This window comes from Dendrobates tinctorius, unplaced genomic scaffold (assembly GCF_039654945.1).
Source record: "Dendrobates tinctorius isolate UK_male_01 unplaced genomic scaffold, ASM3965494v1 ptg000028l, whole genome shotgun sequence".
NCBI classification, from domain to species: domain Eukaryota; kingdom Metazoa; phylum Chordata; class Amphibia; order Anura; family Dendrobatidae; genus Dendrobates; species Dendrobates tinctorius.
The window spans coordinates 60431398-60448859 of NW_027361696.1; the positions used below are offsets into that span (position 1 = coordinate 60431398).

Consider the following 17462-nt stretch of genomic DNA (forward strand, 5'->3'; position numbering starts at 1 on the left):
AAGAAGCTCCTCACTGTACAGTTGGACTCCATGTTTTAAAAAGGATATTTAAAATTATTACAAAGGATGGAAGACCTCTCAAATGAGAGGTTGGGATTGTTTAGCTTGGGGGGGGAAAAAAAAGACTAATCAGTATGTACAGATACAGTTGTGGCCAAAAGTATTGACACCCCTGCAATTCTGTCAGATAATACTCAGTTTCTTCCTGAAAATGATTGCAAACACAAATTCTTTGGTATTATTATCTTCATTTAATTTGTCTGAAATGAAAAAACACAAAGAATTGTCCTAAAGCCAAATTGGATATAATTCCACACCAAACATAAAAAAGAGGGTGGACAAAAGTATTGGCACTGTTCGAAAAATCATGTGATACTTCTCAAATTTGTGTAATTAACAGCACCTGTAACTTAACTGCGGCACCTAACAGGTGTTGGCAATAACTAAATCACACTTGCACCCAGTTGACATGGATTAAAGTTGACTCTACCTCTGTCCTGTGTCCTTGTGTGTACCACATTGAGCACGGAGAAAAGAAAGAAGACCAAAGAACTGTCTGAGGACTTGAGAAACCAAATTGTGAGGAAGCATGAGCAATCTCAAGGCTACAAGTCCATCTCCAAAGACCTGAATGTTCCTGTGTCTACCATGCGCAGTGTCATCAAGAAGTTTAAAGCCCATGGCACTGTGGCTAACCTCCCTAGATGTGGACGGAAAACAAAAATTGACAAGAGATTTCAACGCAAGATTGTGCGGATGTTGGAAAAAGAACCTTGACTAACATCCAAACACGTTCAAGCTGCCCTACAGTCCGAGGGTACAACAGTGTCAACCTGAACTATCCGTCAGCGTCTAAATGAAAAGGGACTGTATGGTAGGAGACCCAGGAAGACCCCACTTCTTCCCCCGAGACATAAAAAAGCCAGGCTGGAGTTTACCAAAACTTACCTGAAAAAGCCTAAAATGTTTTGGAAGAATGTTCTCTGGTCAGATGAGACAAAAGTAGAGCTTTTTGGGCAAAGGCATCAACATAGTTTGCAGGAGAAAAAAGAGGCATTCAAAAAAAAGAACACTGTCCCTACAGTCAAACATGGCGGAGGTTCCCTGATGTTTTGGGGTTGCTTTGCTGCCTCTGGCACTGGACTGCTTGACCGTGTGCATGGCATTATGAAGTCTGAAGACTACCAACAAATTTTGCAGCATAATGTAGGGCCCAGTGTGAGAAAGCTGGGTCTCCCTCAGACGTCATGGGTCTTCCAGCAGGACAAAGACCCAAAACACACTTCAAAAAGCACTAGAAAATGGTTTGAGAGAAAGCACTGGAGACTTCTAAGGTGGCCAGCAATGAGTCCAGACCTGAATCCCATAGAACTTCTGTGGAGAGATGGCACCCTTCAAATATCAGGGATCTGGAGCAGTTTGCCAAAGAAGAATGGTCTAAAATTCCAGCAGAGCATTGTAAGAAATAATTGATGGTTACCGGAAGCGGTTGGTCGCAATTATTTTGGCTAAAGGTTGTGCAACCAAGTATTAGGCTGAGGGTGCCAATACTTTTGTCTGGCCCATTTTTGGAGTTTTGTGTGAAATGATGAATTTTTTGCTTCATTCTCTGTGTTTTTTCATTTAAGACAAATTAAATGCAGATAATACCAAAGAATTTGTGTTTGCAATCATTTTCAGGAAGAAACTGAGTATTATCTGACAGAATTGTAGGGGTGTCAATACTTTTGGCCACAATTGAATGTGTGGTCCGTACAAGACACTATCACATGACTTATTCTTCCAAAGACCATAATAAGGACCAGAAGGGCACTCATTATGGGTGGAAGAACGCGATTCCGGCAGCTAAATAGGAAAGGGTTCTTTACAATCAGAATGAGGAACCACAAGAGGTAGTAATGGCAGACTCTTTAACTGCTATTAATAAAAGGCTGGACTATTTGCTCAATACACATAATATTGTGAGTTAGAATTAAATTGGTGACCTGTACAATTGGTGGAGAAAGGTTGAACTTGATGGACCTAGGTTTTTTTATTTTTTTTCCCCAACCTATGTAACTGTGATGTACATCACAACTAAAGAACACCAACTAATGCCTAGAAGCTTTTGGTGCACTGATTAGTAATCCATCATGTTTCCGTTGGTTCATTTATATATTGAAACCTTTTGGACTTTGTTTTCTTTAATGGTTTAGTTGTTTCTGAGATGATGATGGCTCAGAACAAGTTGCTTTTTTTTTTTTTTTTTTTTTTTTTTTTTTTTTATGCATTTATGGGATACGTTGCACCAGCATCTATTGTGGTTAATATTCTGTGTAATCCGAAAAGGTATTTTTGTGATCATATCCTTCAGCACAAACATGACTTCCCGTTGAGGCATCTATTCTTCAGCCTCAGCACATTCGATGGAACTGGTTCTTGTTTAATAATAATAATGGCGCTCGTGGCTGTTCCTGTGAATGAGCTCATAGTGTTATAATTACTACAAACTGTGAGTTCAGATTAAATAAGGAAGGTAATATTATAAGCAGAATGACTTGTTCCACTTAAAGGTTGCCTCCCGTTGTACTATAATCCTTTTACTTTTCCACAGTGCACTAAATCTCCGATCTGACCTGGTAATACATTAGTGTGGTTCAGTCCTCCCTTTTTTTTTTTTTTTTTTTTTTTTTTTTTTTTCTCCCCTTCACCCATGACAGCATATTCACGTGTGCTGTAATGGGTTCTGGGATAACCTGCTACCGATAAGTAACCTTGGTGTTTTCCCTTCACCCATGACAGCACACCTGAACATGCGGATGCTGTCATGGGTTCCGGAAAAAACGGCTACCAGTAAGTAACCTTGGTGTGTAGTTCCCCCCCCCCCCCCCCCCCCTAATAAAATCCTATATGAACCCTGGCTCATGAGGTGCTTTAGAAGTTCAGTGCTGTTAGTGACGAGCCAATAAATCTGCAGGACCCTGGTCCCTTGGGAGGGTCTTTATTCAGTGACCATTGGATTGGAGCCCTGCAAAAAAAACCATATCCCAACTACCATCATCCGTGGCTGCTCTTGATTTGTTAGCATGGTGCCACATCAAGTGTGCTTCATGGCACAAGTGATGTCACATCAGGCCGTCTAACCGCGAGGAACCACAGAAGATGGCAGGTAGGAGGTAGTTTACAGGGCTCCCATCCTCTGACCATGGACTTGGCGGCTTGATCAAAGTCCTGTGAGTCGAATTGTCTCCGTTCTATGGCATGTGCCCCTGATGCTTGGTGCTAGAAAGCCACCTTTCCTTGTTGGTGAACTGAACCTTTGCCTTGGGTGAAGGAAAGTCACTAGATAATGAAAGTTGAATGAAATATGCACTAGAATATGCAAAGCAAGAGCAACTTTCCATCCGTTTGCACAGGTGGGAGAGTGACTGTGCATTGGTCTTGTGACCTGGTTTTGGAAGTAGGCACCACTGGGTTATGTTGTCTTGGCCAGAGTATGTAGCTACAGGATTATTACAGGAAAACAATACCTGCCCCATTTTATGGAAAGCCTTGCTCCGATTCTTGGCTCCTGCCGGGGTTTAGATGACTGCAGGTCCTTAGTAGTCATAAATAACTGGATTCTTCCATTTTTCCATCTCTAACTTTGGGCACACTCCCATAGCTGAACTCTTAGGTTGATGGATTTCGTCCCACTGAAGATAGTGGAACAGTTCTCCATTATTATTATTTTTTTTTTTTTTTTTTTGTAAAAACATACACATGGGCCAATAATACAGCTATGGAAGTGTGTCCTACAGCTTTCTCCATACTTGTGTGCTCCTGCTATCCATTCTTGAACTTTGCATAATTTTTTTTTTTTTTCTTTCAAAAAATTTCCAGTGATATTAAAATTAACACTTGAGAATCTGTGACCTTTGATAATCATTAAGGAAATTTTAGTTTTCTAGACAATATATTGTATATCTATATTCTGTTTGTGGTTAAAAATGCTAATTTAGGGTGTTTCCTTCAAACTGCATGTGGCACATCCTGAACCCGTGTTGCTAACTGATCTCCTGCATGTACAGATTGGGTAATCCCATCATTCTGACATGTTCATTATATGGGCAGAGAAAGTGGGGCACTTGGTACTGCATGTTTTTGACTCCTTGATTGTTCCACACTGTTTGGTTTGTGCATGTTTTTAGTAGTAGATGCATTTTAAATATACTAATGATGGGATTTTTGTGGGGGAGGGGGTTATTGATGGAGTAAAAATGGTAGGCTACAGAATTGCTATGTTTCTTTCGTACCCAGAACACGCAATGCAGACGCAGACAAACGCAGGAGCCATCGCCGGGGGGGTAATTGGGGGGATTCTGGTCCTACTCCTTCTGGCTGCCATCATCTTCTTCGTCATCAAGAGAGGAGGTCTACAAAACAAGAAGGATCGTGGGACTTACAATCCAAAGCCCAGAGCATTTGGCACTGGCAAACCATCCGAACAGTTCACCTACCAAGATGACGGAGAGTTGGACAAACCCCTTAAAGGTGGAGTCCCCATGAGAGACAGTGGTTTAAGCCCTTCGTTGGGAGATGAGGACTATGATGAGGAGGAGGAGGAAAGGATGAAATACAAAGTCCTTGAAGATGATGAGGAGGAAGAAGAACGATTCAATGAGGTGGGGCCCATGTTGCAACTTAGACCCCATCATCCGATTGACTCTTACCTGGATGATGACATGGAGTCACAGACTGATGGCTCGATCATCTCCAGGACTGCTGTGTATGTGTGACTACTCCAGTTTAGAACTAGAGTACTACCCAATAATGAACACCTGGACTGCAGAGTGTTTATATCCGTCCCAGTGATATGAAACGTAGAGTACGTGGAACTCTACACGTCCTTGTCCCGCCATTCACCTGGACTTTATCTAGCCTCATTGACCATGAGCCATTTGGACTGAAATGTACATATGCATTAGGAATTATCCCCTTCATTTACCTTTTGCTCTCCGGTCAGGTATGTGTACTCCCCTTCACACTCTCGTATATACAACCTCCCATACAAATGTTGCCTAAGCTCCAGCTCCTTAGATACACTCCATTAAACTGTGGTGAAACAGTAGACCCCCACCTTCCCCGATATTTTCTTCACCCTCCTGATAAACTGCCAAGATCTACTCTTCTTCCCACAGAATATCCAGAACTATTAAGACATATGACTGTTTTAAATATGGACTTCCCTATCTTGCTGGACAACTTAGATACCCCTCATTATTTCAGGGGGCTGGGTAAGGTATGGGGACCTTACCAATGAAGTTGTGGTGCCAGGATATAGTTGCCACTTGCAATTTTTTTTTTTTTTTTTTTTTAAAGGGGTTTGCACTAATAATGTAAGGTTGAAATTAATGGTTAATATGAAGAAAATTGAGCTTGCGTTAAGGGAGGTTTTTTTGTTTTGAATTTCTGCTTTTATTTTTTTGTATTTCTGTAAGAAAAGAGAAAAATTTTAATAAACATCATATAAAAACTTTTGTTTTTAATTAAAATCTTCAACAATTCACACACACAATTTTGTAAAGACCATTTCTGCCTAAAATCTACAGAAATCTTCTGTCAACTTATTAAAAATGCAGGTTAGGCTGATTTCACATGTCTGATTTTCACTGTTTCACTGATTTTCTCTGAGTACGGATCGCAGTATCTGGGCCACCTCTAGAAGTCACCTGACCAGAATGCAAGCTTATGAGGTGGTCGAGTCAGACTCGTGGTTTGTCCAGATGTTGAGCCGTACTTGGACCATTAAAAGTCAGATGTGTGTCTGACCTTATTCTAAATTATATTGGTTGCTAAAAAATCTTGGTGGCAACAAACTTGGTGGCTTTTCCAGTTCACATAGTGGGTTTCACCCCAGTGGATATGTCAGACTTGTTGGATGTTTTGACCAGTGGGAGGGTATCCATGTGCCCAGACCCCTACTAAAACTGACAGCGTGGGGCTCTCCTCCAAGACTGGAGACTGACTCGGACACTTTCTATTGAGCTCATCTTCAGTCTTGTAGAAAGTCACAGTTGACTGACATTTGTGGTCCTTCGATTACAAAATCAGACTGAGGAGTTTTATCAGCATTAGAACATACACAGATCAAAACTTCTGACGTCAAAAGGGTTCTTTCATGTGCCATAAATATCAATAATAAATCTTGAATCCGACATTCTTTCTCTTGTTCCTATGCCTCTCCATTCCTGAGCTATGGCATCCTCTTCCCGGGCATAGAAACTTAGTCTTTTTAGCGGAATGCGTGTGGTCTTCTAAATGAAAAGGGGGGAAGCCAGCGCTGCTTATGGTCAGAACACAATACATAAAGTGCATATGCACATATTGACTTCTAACTGTACTTTAAAATGAGACATTTAGTAAACAATTGATCAATTCTTTGAGCCACCTCGCCACGGCTTTCTCATATGGAGCAGTCCTACGCTACGTTTTTCATATTCGCTGGACTGCCCTATATGAGAATGCCGTGACGTGGCAGGGTGGTGACTCAAAGAATTGATCAATTGTTTGCTAAATGTCTCATTTTAAAGTACAGCTAGAAATCAATATGTGCATATGCACTTTATGTATTGTGTTCTGACCATAAGCAGCGCTGGTTTCTCCCCTTGTCATTTAGAAGACCACAAGCATTCCGCTAAAAAGACGAAGTTTATTTGCCCGTGAAGAGGATGCCATAGCTCGGGAATAGAGAGGCATAGGAACAAGAGAAAGACAACGCCGGATTCAGGATTTATTATTGATATTTATGGCACGTGAAAACTCTTTTGACGTCAGAAGTTTTGATCTGTGTATGTTCTAATGCTGATCCTCCTTATCCTCCTTTTTAGTCTTCTAAATGACTCCCGCGTAGATTCCTGACCACACCCACCTAGGTCTAGATTTATACAAAGGGAAAAGGGAGTCATATCTCTGGAACGGAAAGGCTCAGGAACACAAGAAAAACACCAGGTTCGGGAGAACAGCAGCATTTACACTGGGTACACACTCTCACTCACTCACTCACTCACACACTTCTAGCAATTAACAGATCCTCTTAAAGTAACAATGGTCCAGTTTAGACATGGCATCAACTGGTATTGCAGTTCAGCCCTGTTCCTTTTAGAAGGGCTGAGCTGCAATATCCGATACCACCTGTGGACAAGATTGTTGCTGCTTTAGTCTGATCGTATATGACCTCGTCTATGTTTATCTACCTTGAAATGCGAAATTGCTTTTATGCTGTGATCTACGAATTACACATCTATAATGTTACATCTCAAGACTATAAATGATATTAAATTACTGGGTGCGGTTCTGACAACCTTTCATTCTTAATGGAGGACACTTTGGTTGAAGTATGCAATAGCTGTAGAGATAATGGAAGGAGGAGGGTGGATGTGGAGAACAAAAGAATTAGACTATAACCAGCTCCATGGATGAATTGCATAGTGACCGATGGGATGTCTACATTTTGGATGGGGTCACTATCTTTTTATATTGATGTAGCATTTATAGATTCCAGAGCCACCTACGGAACAAACTTATTCTAAGAGTAAGTTCACACAAGACTTTTTTGCTGTGGGTTTTTTTTTTTTTGTTTTTTTTTTTCTTGTCCATGACTTTTCTGCATCAAAAAACTCTGCAAATAATGACACCTGCCTTTGTGGTGCGTTTTTTTTTTCCAACACCCATTCAAGTCAGTGGGTAAAAAACGCTGAAAATGACATGCTCTGTCCAAAAAACACAGCAAAGCACAAAATCCTAATCGCACAAAAAAAACAGTGTGTGCAAGAGATTTCTGAAATCTCATAGGCTTTGCTGGTATTGGAAAAAGCAGCAGAAAATTAGCATGAAAAAAACGCAGCAAAAAAGTCCTGTGTGAACTTGCCCTAAGAGTAAATTGCCAAAATTCACCATACCCCTTTCAGAGAACGGGACATGAAGGTGATTATTCTAGTTGGCTCTGTCCAATGTCACCATCTTTGCTACTTTAGTTGACCAAAGTTTGGCCACCATTTTTACTTATTTTTTTTTTAACTACTTTCTTTCAAGTCTGATTTCTATTGACACTGATTCAGCACAGAGTTAAAAGGTTTTTCCAAAATAGTAAGGTATCTCCTATCCACAGGATAAAGAATGTTACTGGGGTTCCAAATGCTTGGGAACTCGAGAGGTCTCCCTCCCTGCATTGTCTATAGGCCTGCTGCAGAGGATAGGGCTCCTCTGTTTGTGGCAGTGCCATGGACCATGAATGGAGGGGAACGTCTTGACACCCCAAGCGGTTGGACTCCCAGCGATTAACTAGCTATTACCTATCCACAGGATAGGGGATAACTTACTATTTTAGGGAAAATCCTTTTAAGGCCATGTGCACATTGGGTCTTTTTTGCTGGGTTTTTAGAGCAGAAACTTTCCAAATCACAAAACTCCTCAAAAACATGGATTTCTGCTCCAACAACTCTTCAAAAATACTCTCTGTGCACATGGCCTCTGAGCTTAGACTCCTAGTATTGTAAGAGGATTTGGAGTTTCTGCTCCAAAAACTCCTTGAAAAACTGTGTGCGCACAGTTGAATTCAGAGGCGAGTTAAACCTCCACTTTGCTGCTTAAGGGGTGTTTTAAAAGTTATTATGAGACCGATACTATAAAAGATGCTTCATAATTGGGGGGGGGGGGGGGGGGGGTGTCTCTAATAAACACATTGCAATGGGGCCCTAGTAGTGTTAAATTGGTTTATTAGTAGTGATGAGCGAAAGTGGTCAGATAAGGTGTTATCAGAGCATGCTCGGGTGCTAACCAAGTGACTTTGGCGTGCTCCATTATGTTCCAGTCCATGCGGCTGCATGTCTCGTGACTGATTGACAGTCTAACAAATGGCAACACATGCAGGGATTGCCTGTCGACCAGCCGCGAGACATGCAGCCGCGGGAATTTGAACACAGTTTTCGAGCACACTGAAGACACTTGGCACCCGTGCATGCTCCTATGATGCCTTATCCGAGGACGTTTGCTCCTCCCTATTAAGGACTAGTGAATCGTGTCGGGTCGGCCTCATAGTGAAGGATATTAAACTGCAGTACCGCTTACAACCTGTGAACTGAGGTGGCAGTGCTCTTGGATTTTTTTTTTTTTTTTTCTCCCAGCATTAACAGGTGCCTGAATATCACACATTCTCGCTGGCTCTAGAGACCTTGTCCCGTTTGGAAGGAGGCTCCTTCTCCTTCAGAAACAAAGGTATTTTTGGCTGCATAGGAAGAGCTTACTCCTATAGTTCTCAGACCACAAAGAGAAAAACAAACGCTGGGTGACACATTGTTCCTGGGAAGCCACGCTCTATTGTGAGTTTTTATTTTTTTGGGGGGGATGTTGGCGTCACACCTAGTTTTGCAAGAAACTGATTTCTCCTACTGAAAAAAAAAAAAGTTGTGTTTCCTGCGGAAAATGTTACTTTGCACTTCTGTTGGAAGTTTTCTCCTAACAAATGGACTCGAGGGTTATAAATAATCTAGTGATTGATGTATAATTGATCTCGAAAGCTTGAACGTGATACTCGCAGTAGACCTTTGTCTTTGTTCACACCTACAAATGTTTCTCTGCAGATTTCACATACAGGTTGAAGATCTGCAGCATAAAATTGAAAAATCTTTTTAAAGACACTGTCTTAATTTAACAGGGTGCAAAAGATTTCTAATAGTGCAGTATTTCATTATTTTGACTCCAGGGCTGATTGGGCACCGGCGTCACGTGACGCAACACCGTAACGTGAGCCTCAGGAGAGTGTTGATAGCGCCAGTATGTTTTGATCACAAAGGGGTTGTCCTAGTAGTGGAAAACCCTTTTAAGTCAATCAAAAGATATCTAGTTGCGTGTCAAGAACCGATTAATCTTATGTCTGGGTCAAGGATTTGCACCATTGAATGGTATCCCCCTTGTGTATCTATCCAAAGTCTGCAGGAGACAGTCAATGTCTATAAAGCCATGATTTTTTTTTTTTTTTTTTTATCTTCCCCATTTTGTCTTCCTTTTCATTCTTTTTCTATTGTTGCGTCATTTTATTTATATAATTAATAATTTTTTCCCCTCTTTCCATTACCCTCAAACTCTTCCTTCTCATTACCGTCTCTTTTGTCCCTTACCCCCTCTCTGCTGGTTCATCTGCTTTTCTCACACTTTCCCTTGTCCCTCTAACATCAATTCTCGTCTCTATAATTCTGCTTTAAGGTCTCTCCTTCTCTGTCCCTTAGTCCGGGGTCACACTTGCGAGAAACTCACACGAGTCTCTCACATCAATACCTGGCACTGCCGCCGGCACTCGGGAATGGAATGTGCGGCTGCATGTATTTCTATGCAGCTGAGCGCTCTGGTCCAAGTGCCAGCGGCAGTGTCGGGTATTGATGTGAGAGACTCGTGTGAGTTTCTGACAAGTGTGACACCCCCCCCCCCCCCCCCCCCCAGCCTTACTCTTACTACTACTTCTCACTTTTCCCTGTCCTTTCCCTTCACATTAAACCCTGTCTTCACTTCTTAGTTTCTCACTCCTCCTCCCTTTTTATACCTTCTGTCCCTTACCCTCTCTTCTCGCTCCTCCCTTTTTATACCTTCTGTCCCTTACCCTCTCTTCTCGCTCCTCCCTTTTTATACCTTCTGTCCCTTACCCTCTCTTCTCGCTCCTCCCTTTTTATACCTTCTGTCCCTTACCCTCTCTTCTCGCTCCTCCCTTTTTATACCTTCTGTCCCTTACCCTCTCTTCTCGCTCCTCCCTTTTTATACCTTCTGTCTTGCCCGCTCCTCACATTGCTCTTCATAAAACAAGTTTGTTTTTTTTCCCCCAAAAGTGTTGAAAATCATCCCGCAGGGTGGGGGACAAAGCGACATGTTTCTCTTTATGTGGATTCCATGATGAATCTGCCCCAAATTTGACATTTAAAATAAAAAGAAAATGGGGGGGGAAAAACTAAGGATTTTAAAATAAACCCACTTTTTTGATGTTTTTAAAGCTCGTCTGATTTCTTAGCTTCCAAAAAACTCAACGTGGCCTTAATAATTACCTCTTCTGTCCCTTACCCTCGAACTCTTCCTCCTCTTTCCATCTCAGTCTTAACTTCCTCCCTTCTTCCTTTTTCTCTTTCCACCTTTCTTCCCCTTCCTTTTTTTCAGCAAGGACTTGTTACTTGGCATTGCCTATTCTTTTAAGACTATACTTTTTTTTTTTTTTTTTTTTTCCCTTAAATAAGAGTGGGGGCATTCCAGTCAAGTTCATCACCTTTTATCGTCATGTTGCATCGATCTGCCAAGGATTGCCATGCAATAGAGGAAGCAAATTCTTCTCTTCTGTGAAATAAATCCCTGGATCAATTATCAATCTCTCAGCGATGAAATGCAAAGAAGGGGGAAAACCAGGGCTGTGGAGTCGGAGTCGGTGCTCATTTTGGTGGAGTTGGAGTCGGTATAAAATGGACCGACTCCGACTCCTAAAATATATAATAAATTGGGTACAGTAGTTCAATGCAGGATGTGCTGAATATTTTTTCATAGGAGTTTGGGAAAGTTATGAAATGTCCTATAAATGGCTGTTATATTCCTGATCTAAGGCTACATTCACACAGTGTTTTTCCTGTGTTTTTTGAGGATACGTTTTTCAGCTGCAAAAGCTGATCATCTTTTTAAAAAAACTGCATCACCTGAAAGGTTTTTAAGCTCATAGATAATGTTTTCAATAGCAAAAGCAGATTAGAAATCTGCTCTATCTATCCATTTATCCATATCTGTCTATCCATATCGTATCTGTACCAAAAAGAATGAAAACCGGGTAGTACACCAATATATATTCTGTTCTATCTAAATATCTTGATTATTGGATCATAAAAATGATTAAATGTCTGAGGTTCACATTGTACTACAATAAATTTTTCACTTAAATATAAGCAATATGTGTGGGAGTCGGAGTCGGAGTCGGTGTAAGGGAAATTGAGGAGTCGGAGTCGCAAGTTTGGCTTACCGACTCCACAGCCCTGGGGAAAACACAAATCCTTTTTGGACTAGAAGCCATTAGTGTCATGCGTCCTCCATCATTAGCAGCACAAATGTCACCGCTCCGTGTTCTCGTAGGGGAAGATCGGTGTCTGTTCTGGAATAAGAATTTCTGATCCATCGCAGAGACTCTATGGCAAATGTTGCCATGCGGTCGGCTGTGGTCCTTTTTTATAGATCTTTACATGTAGAGGAAAAATAAACCTACCATAATTGCTCAAAATTTGCAGAGGTCTGTTGCATCATTGCCATATATGTATATGGCCTGTTTTTCTTTTTTCTTTTTTCTTCTCTAACTCGCTCCATCAGTGATTTAGTGCTTTTGAGTTTTTTCTTGCAATTTCATGCTTTGAACTACTCAGAAGTTAAGTGCTTGGGAACCACATTTGCTTCCATAATTGGCATAAATGTATCAAGATGATTAAAATCGAACTTGTATTCATTGTGTAACACCACGGTGGTAAGTGGACTACTGCATAGATGCCAGGTGGTCTCGGTGGTGCTGTCAGGATGATCTACTCATTGCCATGGATCTAAAAGCCATAAGCGGCTGTGTGCTATGAGAAAAAAAAACAGCTGCTTTCTAATACAGACAGCGCCTCCGGTGGCTGTGTGGTTAAAGCAGCTCAGATTTTTTTTTTTTTAAAGACACTTGAAAGCTGTACTGGGAGAATTCGATGTTCTGAGGACACGAATAGTCTTTGATGGGACTTTATTTTTTTTTTTTTTTAATCAAGAGTGTTATTTAGAGAAGGGTACTGAGATGCCAATCCAGGCATACTGGCATTGATTCGGAGTGAAAATCTTGGACAACACATTAACGAGATTCTGATCTTTCTTGAAGAAACAAAAAAAAAAAAACACAAAAAAGCTGTCTTTAATGCAAGAAGTATAAGTTGTCCGGAACATGCAGTTGTCCCTGATACCTTGAGTAGTTGGTTGGACCTTGACGCACATTATGAATGAGAAATTGTTTTTACCTTATTGAATTTTAAGATGATCTTCAGCAACCATGTAACATAGGGGGCCTCCAAGCTGCACTATGAGAACAGGTAGCCTTTTACTATGCCCTCGTTACTTAGGTGTAAAGTCGTTACCCCTTAGGTTCTACAGAACTGAAACAAGATCACTGTTGAACTCTTTGGCAATCTAAGTCAAGTTTAGTCCAATGGAGGAAGTGACGAGAGGTCTTTTGGATTTGTGGCTATTCTACAGCCACCCAAAATGGATATGAATCCGTATTTTAAAACTCGAGAAACAAAATGACCATGAGGTAATAGTAATAGTACATATAAATAACATGGGGTACTTAGTAAACACTGGTTTTGATCCAAAAAAGCTTCAATAAGTCATACCACCTCGACAAGGGGACCCCAATCGAGACAGCTCTTGAACATTAAAAGCTCACCTTGTGTCAGACTACATTAATGTAGCTGAGCAGGACAAGCGCCCGACTGTTTGTGACACCTGGCCATGGGACGCTATATAAAGAAAATGCCTAACTCAAAAAAAAAAACCTAGAGAGCAGAGCCCCTGTTTGTACAAGAAACTAAAGCAAAACCAAAGAAATGAGCCGGAGCTTTGGTCCTCCTCTGCCCTCATCTACAATAATGTCGTCAGGCACAAGGTGAGGTTTTAAGATTGGATGATAGGATCGTCCCGGTTGGTGTGGGATGGCTTTTATGCCTTTTTTTGATCAAAACCAGTGTTTATCAAGTACCCTGTCACTTATATGTACTATTACCTTATGTGGGGTATATGCTCATTTTGTTTCTATCTTTAGGTTGTGTGTCTTTAATGACTACAGTGTGAACATGCTTCTGCATGCGTTGCATGTTTACCAACTTGTGCTCCGGCTCATTTCTTTGGTTCTAAATCAGTATTTTGTGTATTAAATAATAATCTTTTATTTTTGTATAGTGCTAACATATTTCGCAGCGAACAGCTTGTTTAGCAGGTAGAATGAGTCTAATAACCTGATGCTGTATGACGACAATGATCATATTAGCAATTGTCCAGTCTCTATCACCGTATCATCGGCCTTGAAGAGCAAACCAATATCGATGGCTGATCAGCCTGTCTAAATGGATCCATGATTGCCTTTTCCCTTTAGCAGGTCATACCCCAACCATGTAGGTTAATTTCCAAACTCCTCAATGTACATTATGCAAAAGAACGATTCTAGAATAACTGCTTTTGGGAGGTTTCAGAAGACTTGCGCTAGCGTTGTCTGTGGTCTCCAACTTACTTTTTTGTTTTAACTTTATTTTGCGTGAGTTGGCAAGCATGCTTTTAGTGGCAAATTTCCGGTTTTACTGTTTCTTTAAAAGTCCATGGCGGAAGATTATAAAACTTTTTAATATTACAAAGAACTTATGGGATGCATCAGTAAGACGAGGAATTTGGAGACATGACCAAGTCTGTTTCATAATTTACATAAATGCAGGTGTACAACAGAACTGACAAGCCCAGTGTGAGTCAGCGTCACACCGTTCGACTGAGACGGCTCTTAGAACTCCATTGTGCCGGACTTCTCTGATCTCTGAGGAAATGATACTTTGCTTTCATATGTGTTAAATTAATATAAATGCTGCTTATGCATCTGTGTGGCTTGCAAGAAAGCCTGAAAAACTGCAGCCTATAAGATGAATACGTCTCAAGAATCGGAGGATGGCGCGAGCATTGTGCACTCCATGAGTCATGGTCACCTTTCCTGCTCCTTGCTGTTTCCACTTATGACTAAGACTGGGTATAGATGTAAATCTGGGCAGAGGTGCTGGCTTTACATGTGTAGATGTAAAAGAACAAAGTTTAATTGGCAAAACTCATGGTAATATTGATTTTGTAGATCTTTGGTCGTGTTACAGGTTATCGCTAGTCAACGAAGGTGGGTGCTACAAAGGGTAAAATCATAAATTCAGTTTTTCCAGTCTTGTTCGAAGAATATAATTAAGTGTGTATATGTATGTATGTGTGTATGTATGTGTATATGTATGTGTGTGTATATATATGTGTGTGTATATGTATGTGTGTGTGTGTGTAAAATATATATATATAATGTGTGTGTGTATGTATATATATATATATGTATATATATATATATATATATATATATATATATATATAAAAAATCTCCTACAGATGAAAGCCAAAGTGAGTAGACGATGGTCTTCAACATCACGACATTCCTGAGGATTCCAAAAAATGCCTGAATCTCTGCAATAAAAATAACCATACTGTTGTCTTCTGTTTTTCAACACTGAAGATTGTCCTCCACCGAAGATTGTCCTCCATTCTATTTGATGAGGCTACAGCAATAGATCAACAGTCACAATGGACGTCATTGAGGCTTAAAACTATTTTGGCTGTTCTGATTAATGGTTTGTGGAGATTTTTTTGCCACTAAATGCAATGCAAGACTACAAATGGTGATGAGTGTAAAGACAATGTATGCTGAGGGCTTCAGTAACCATTTGGATGTTATGATATGAAGTGGATCTTTAACTCCTCATCTCAAAAATAATGATGCTTCTATGGTTTCCAGCAATGAGGAGACTTCTTGGCTTTGGAGGTGGTTAATGACTTTCTCATGGTATGGATGGATTGTGGATATTAGACTCTCATCAGTTGAGGTGGATCCTCCAAGGTCTGGGTGGGCACATGTGCCATGGATGTCGGTACAGCAGATAGATGGGACACACTGGACAAGGACTACTGAGGAACTAGAATCTGTAGGTAGCTAGGACATGTCAAGAGAATCATAGACAACCAGCTAGAATCAACAAGCAGGCAGGTGGGATGCTGGAAACTGCAGACAGGTGTAAGAGTCTCAGGATATTGCAGGCAGGAGACATCCTGGAGACCAAAGGCTGGAATGCTGGAACCCGCAGGCAGAAATGTCCAGAAGACCACAAGCACTTGGGAGACCTCTACAAAACTGCAAACAGCAGCTGAGCAGGTCAAGTTGCAATAGAGAAACACTACAGTCTTAATACCAAAACACAGGTGTGTGTCTTGGTGGGCCTTATGTAGGTGCAGGCAGATGCTTGTATGGTATCACGCCAAGCCATCTGCAAAACCCAATGTGGAGCACAACAAAGTCTAGCAGACTGAGGTAAGGGTAGCAAGGCACAGATCTGGGACGGGTGTATAACAGTGGATGGTAGACTGAAACCTACAATGTATAGTGAGAACCTTTTGTCTGAGCCATATTTAACCCCTTCCCAACCGATTATGTGTATGTGTCATCATTTGCTTCCCTGCTTTTGATGCAGGCTTCGGCACTCAGCCCACATCTTTCCAAACACTTGGCCGGCATATATAGATCGTTCTTTTTGTTATACATAGCAGGATTGATAACCCATAGGAGATTCAAAGCTGAGGGACATAATGACTGGTTCTAGTAACATAAAGTTAATGTGATTGTCTTTTTAAGACCACCCTTGGTCATATGCCCTTTAATAATGTATTTCATAGAAAAAGACCCACCTTTACAAGCCAGAATATAGTCAATAGTGATAAGTTGTTAGTCTGGAAGACCTGGACTATCAATGGGTTAAACGAGCAGCCATCTAGTAGAATGACCAGGGCACACTGCTACATGTATGCCCAGCAAATTTTAATAGGGTTTGTCTTCATTATTTAATTTTGAGACCGATTTCCTCAATTCTGACCTGGGTTAGAGTATCAGGTTGCAGAATCCTATATTTTATGGAACGAATATCCTAAAGATGTCTACTGAGACAGGTTCTTTGTGGAAAGCTGAAAATCTTGCTAAGTTGCTAATGGGCAAAGCTCCGTCTCTTCTCACCAGCCATATGCTGCTCTTCTTCGGTTCCCATCACTGGTTCAGTTTGCTGATAATTATCTGGAATAAGCAATAGGAATATCTTGATATGGAGTCTGAGAACAATCCTCTTAATGTTCTCTTCAGAGCTGCCAAACTTCTTAGTGCATTCTCTTGGCTAATCAAGTATGGATTCTTTTTTTTTTTGCAGTTTTTGCAAGAATTTAAGTAATGGGATATTCTAGGCTTTCTAATGAGTTTTTGTTTTTTTTGTTTTGTTTTTTCTTCTAATTTTATGTCCTATTATGCACATTATAATGCTATTTGTAGCTATTAATGATTGGTTTTACTGAGGGGAAACTAACACCTACTCAAAAGTTAAGAATATTTCAACAGGATATACTAGTCTTCTAAATGCAAGAGAAGTGATCATGATCCTTAATACAAATTAATGGCCAAAATGGTTATGACTGAGGAATATAGGCTAGGGAAGATGACTGAGAACTATAATGGTTAGGAAATGACGTAGACCAGTAGTCTAGAGATCAACGAACTAGTCAAAGGAATTTGTTTCCAGGTTTTGTTTCCAGGTTTTGTTCCCCTATCTGATAGCAGCATCATATAGGGGCAGAGACCCTGATTCTAG

General features: G+C 40.7%; 1 protein-coding gene across 2 annotated transcripts in view; it reads left to right on the plus strand.

Moving 5' to 3' along the window:
• Window positions 1-17462, plus strand: part of NECTIN2 (nectin cell adhesion molecule 2) — a 100475-nt gene that overhangs the window by 55080 nt on the left and 27933 nt on the right. Inside the window, exon 6 of one of the 2 annotated variants that reach the window (XM_073570805.1) lies at window positions 4279-5494. The exons of the other annotated variant lie outside the window; for it this stretch is intronic. Within the exon in view, the coding sequence (XP_073426906.1) occupies window positions 4279-4757 (479 nt within the window). The 3' untranslated portion in view covers window positions 4758-5494. Of the gene's footprint in view, window positions 1-4278; window positions 5495-17462 lie in introns of those variants that run through there. 2 annotated transcript variants of the gene reach the window in all.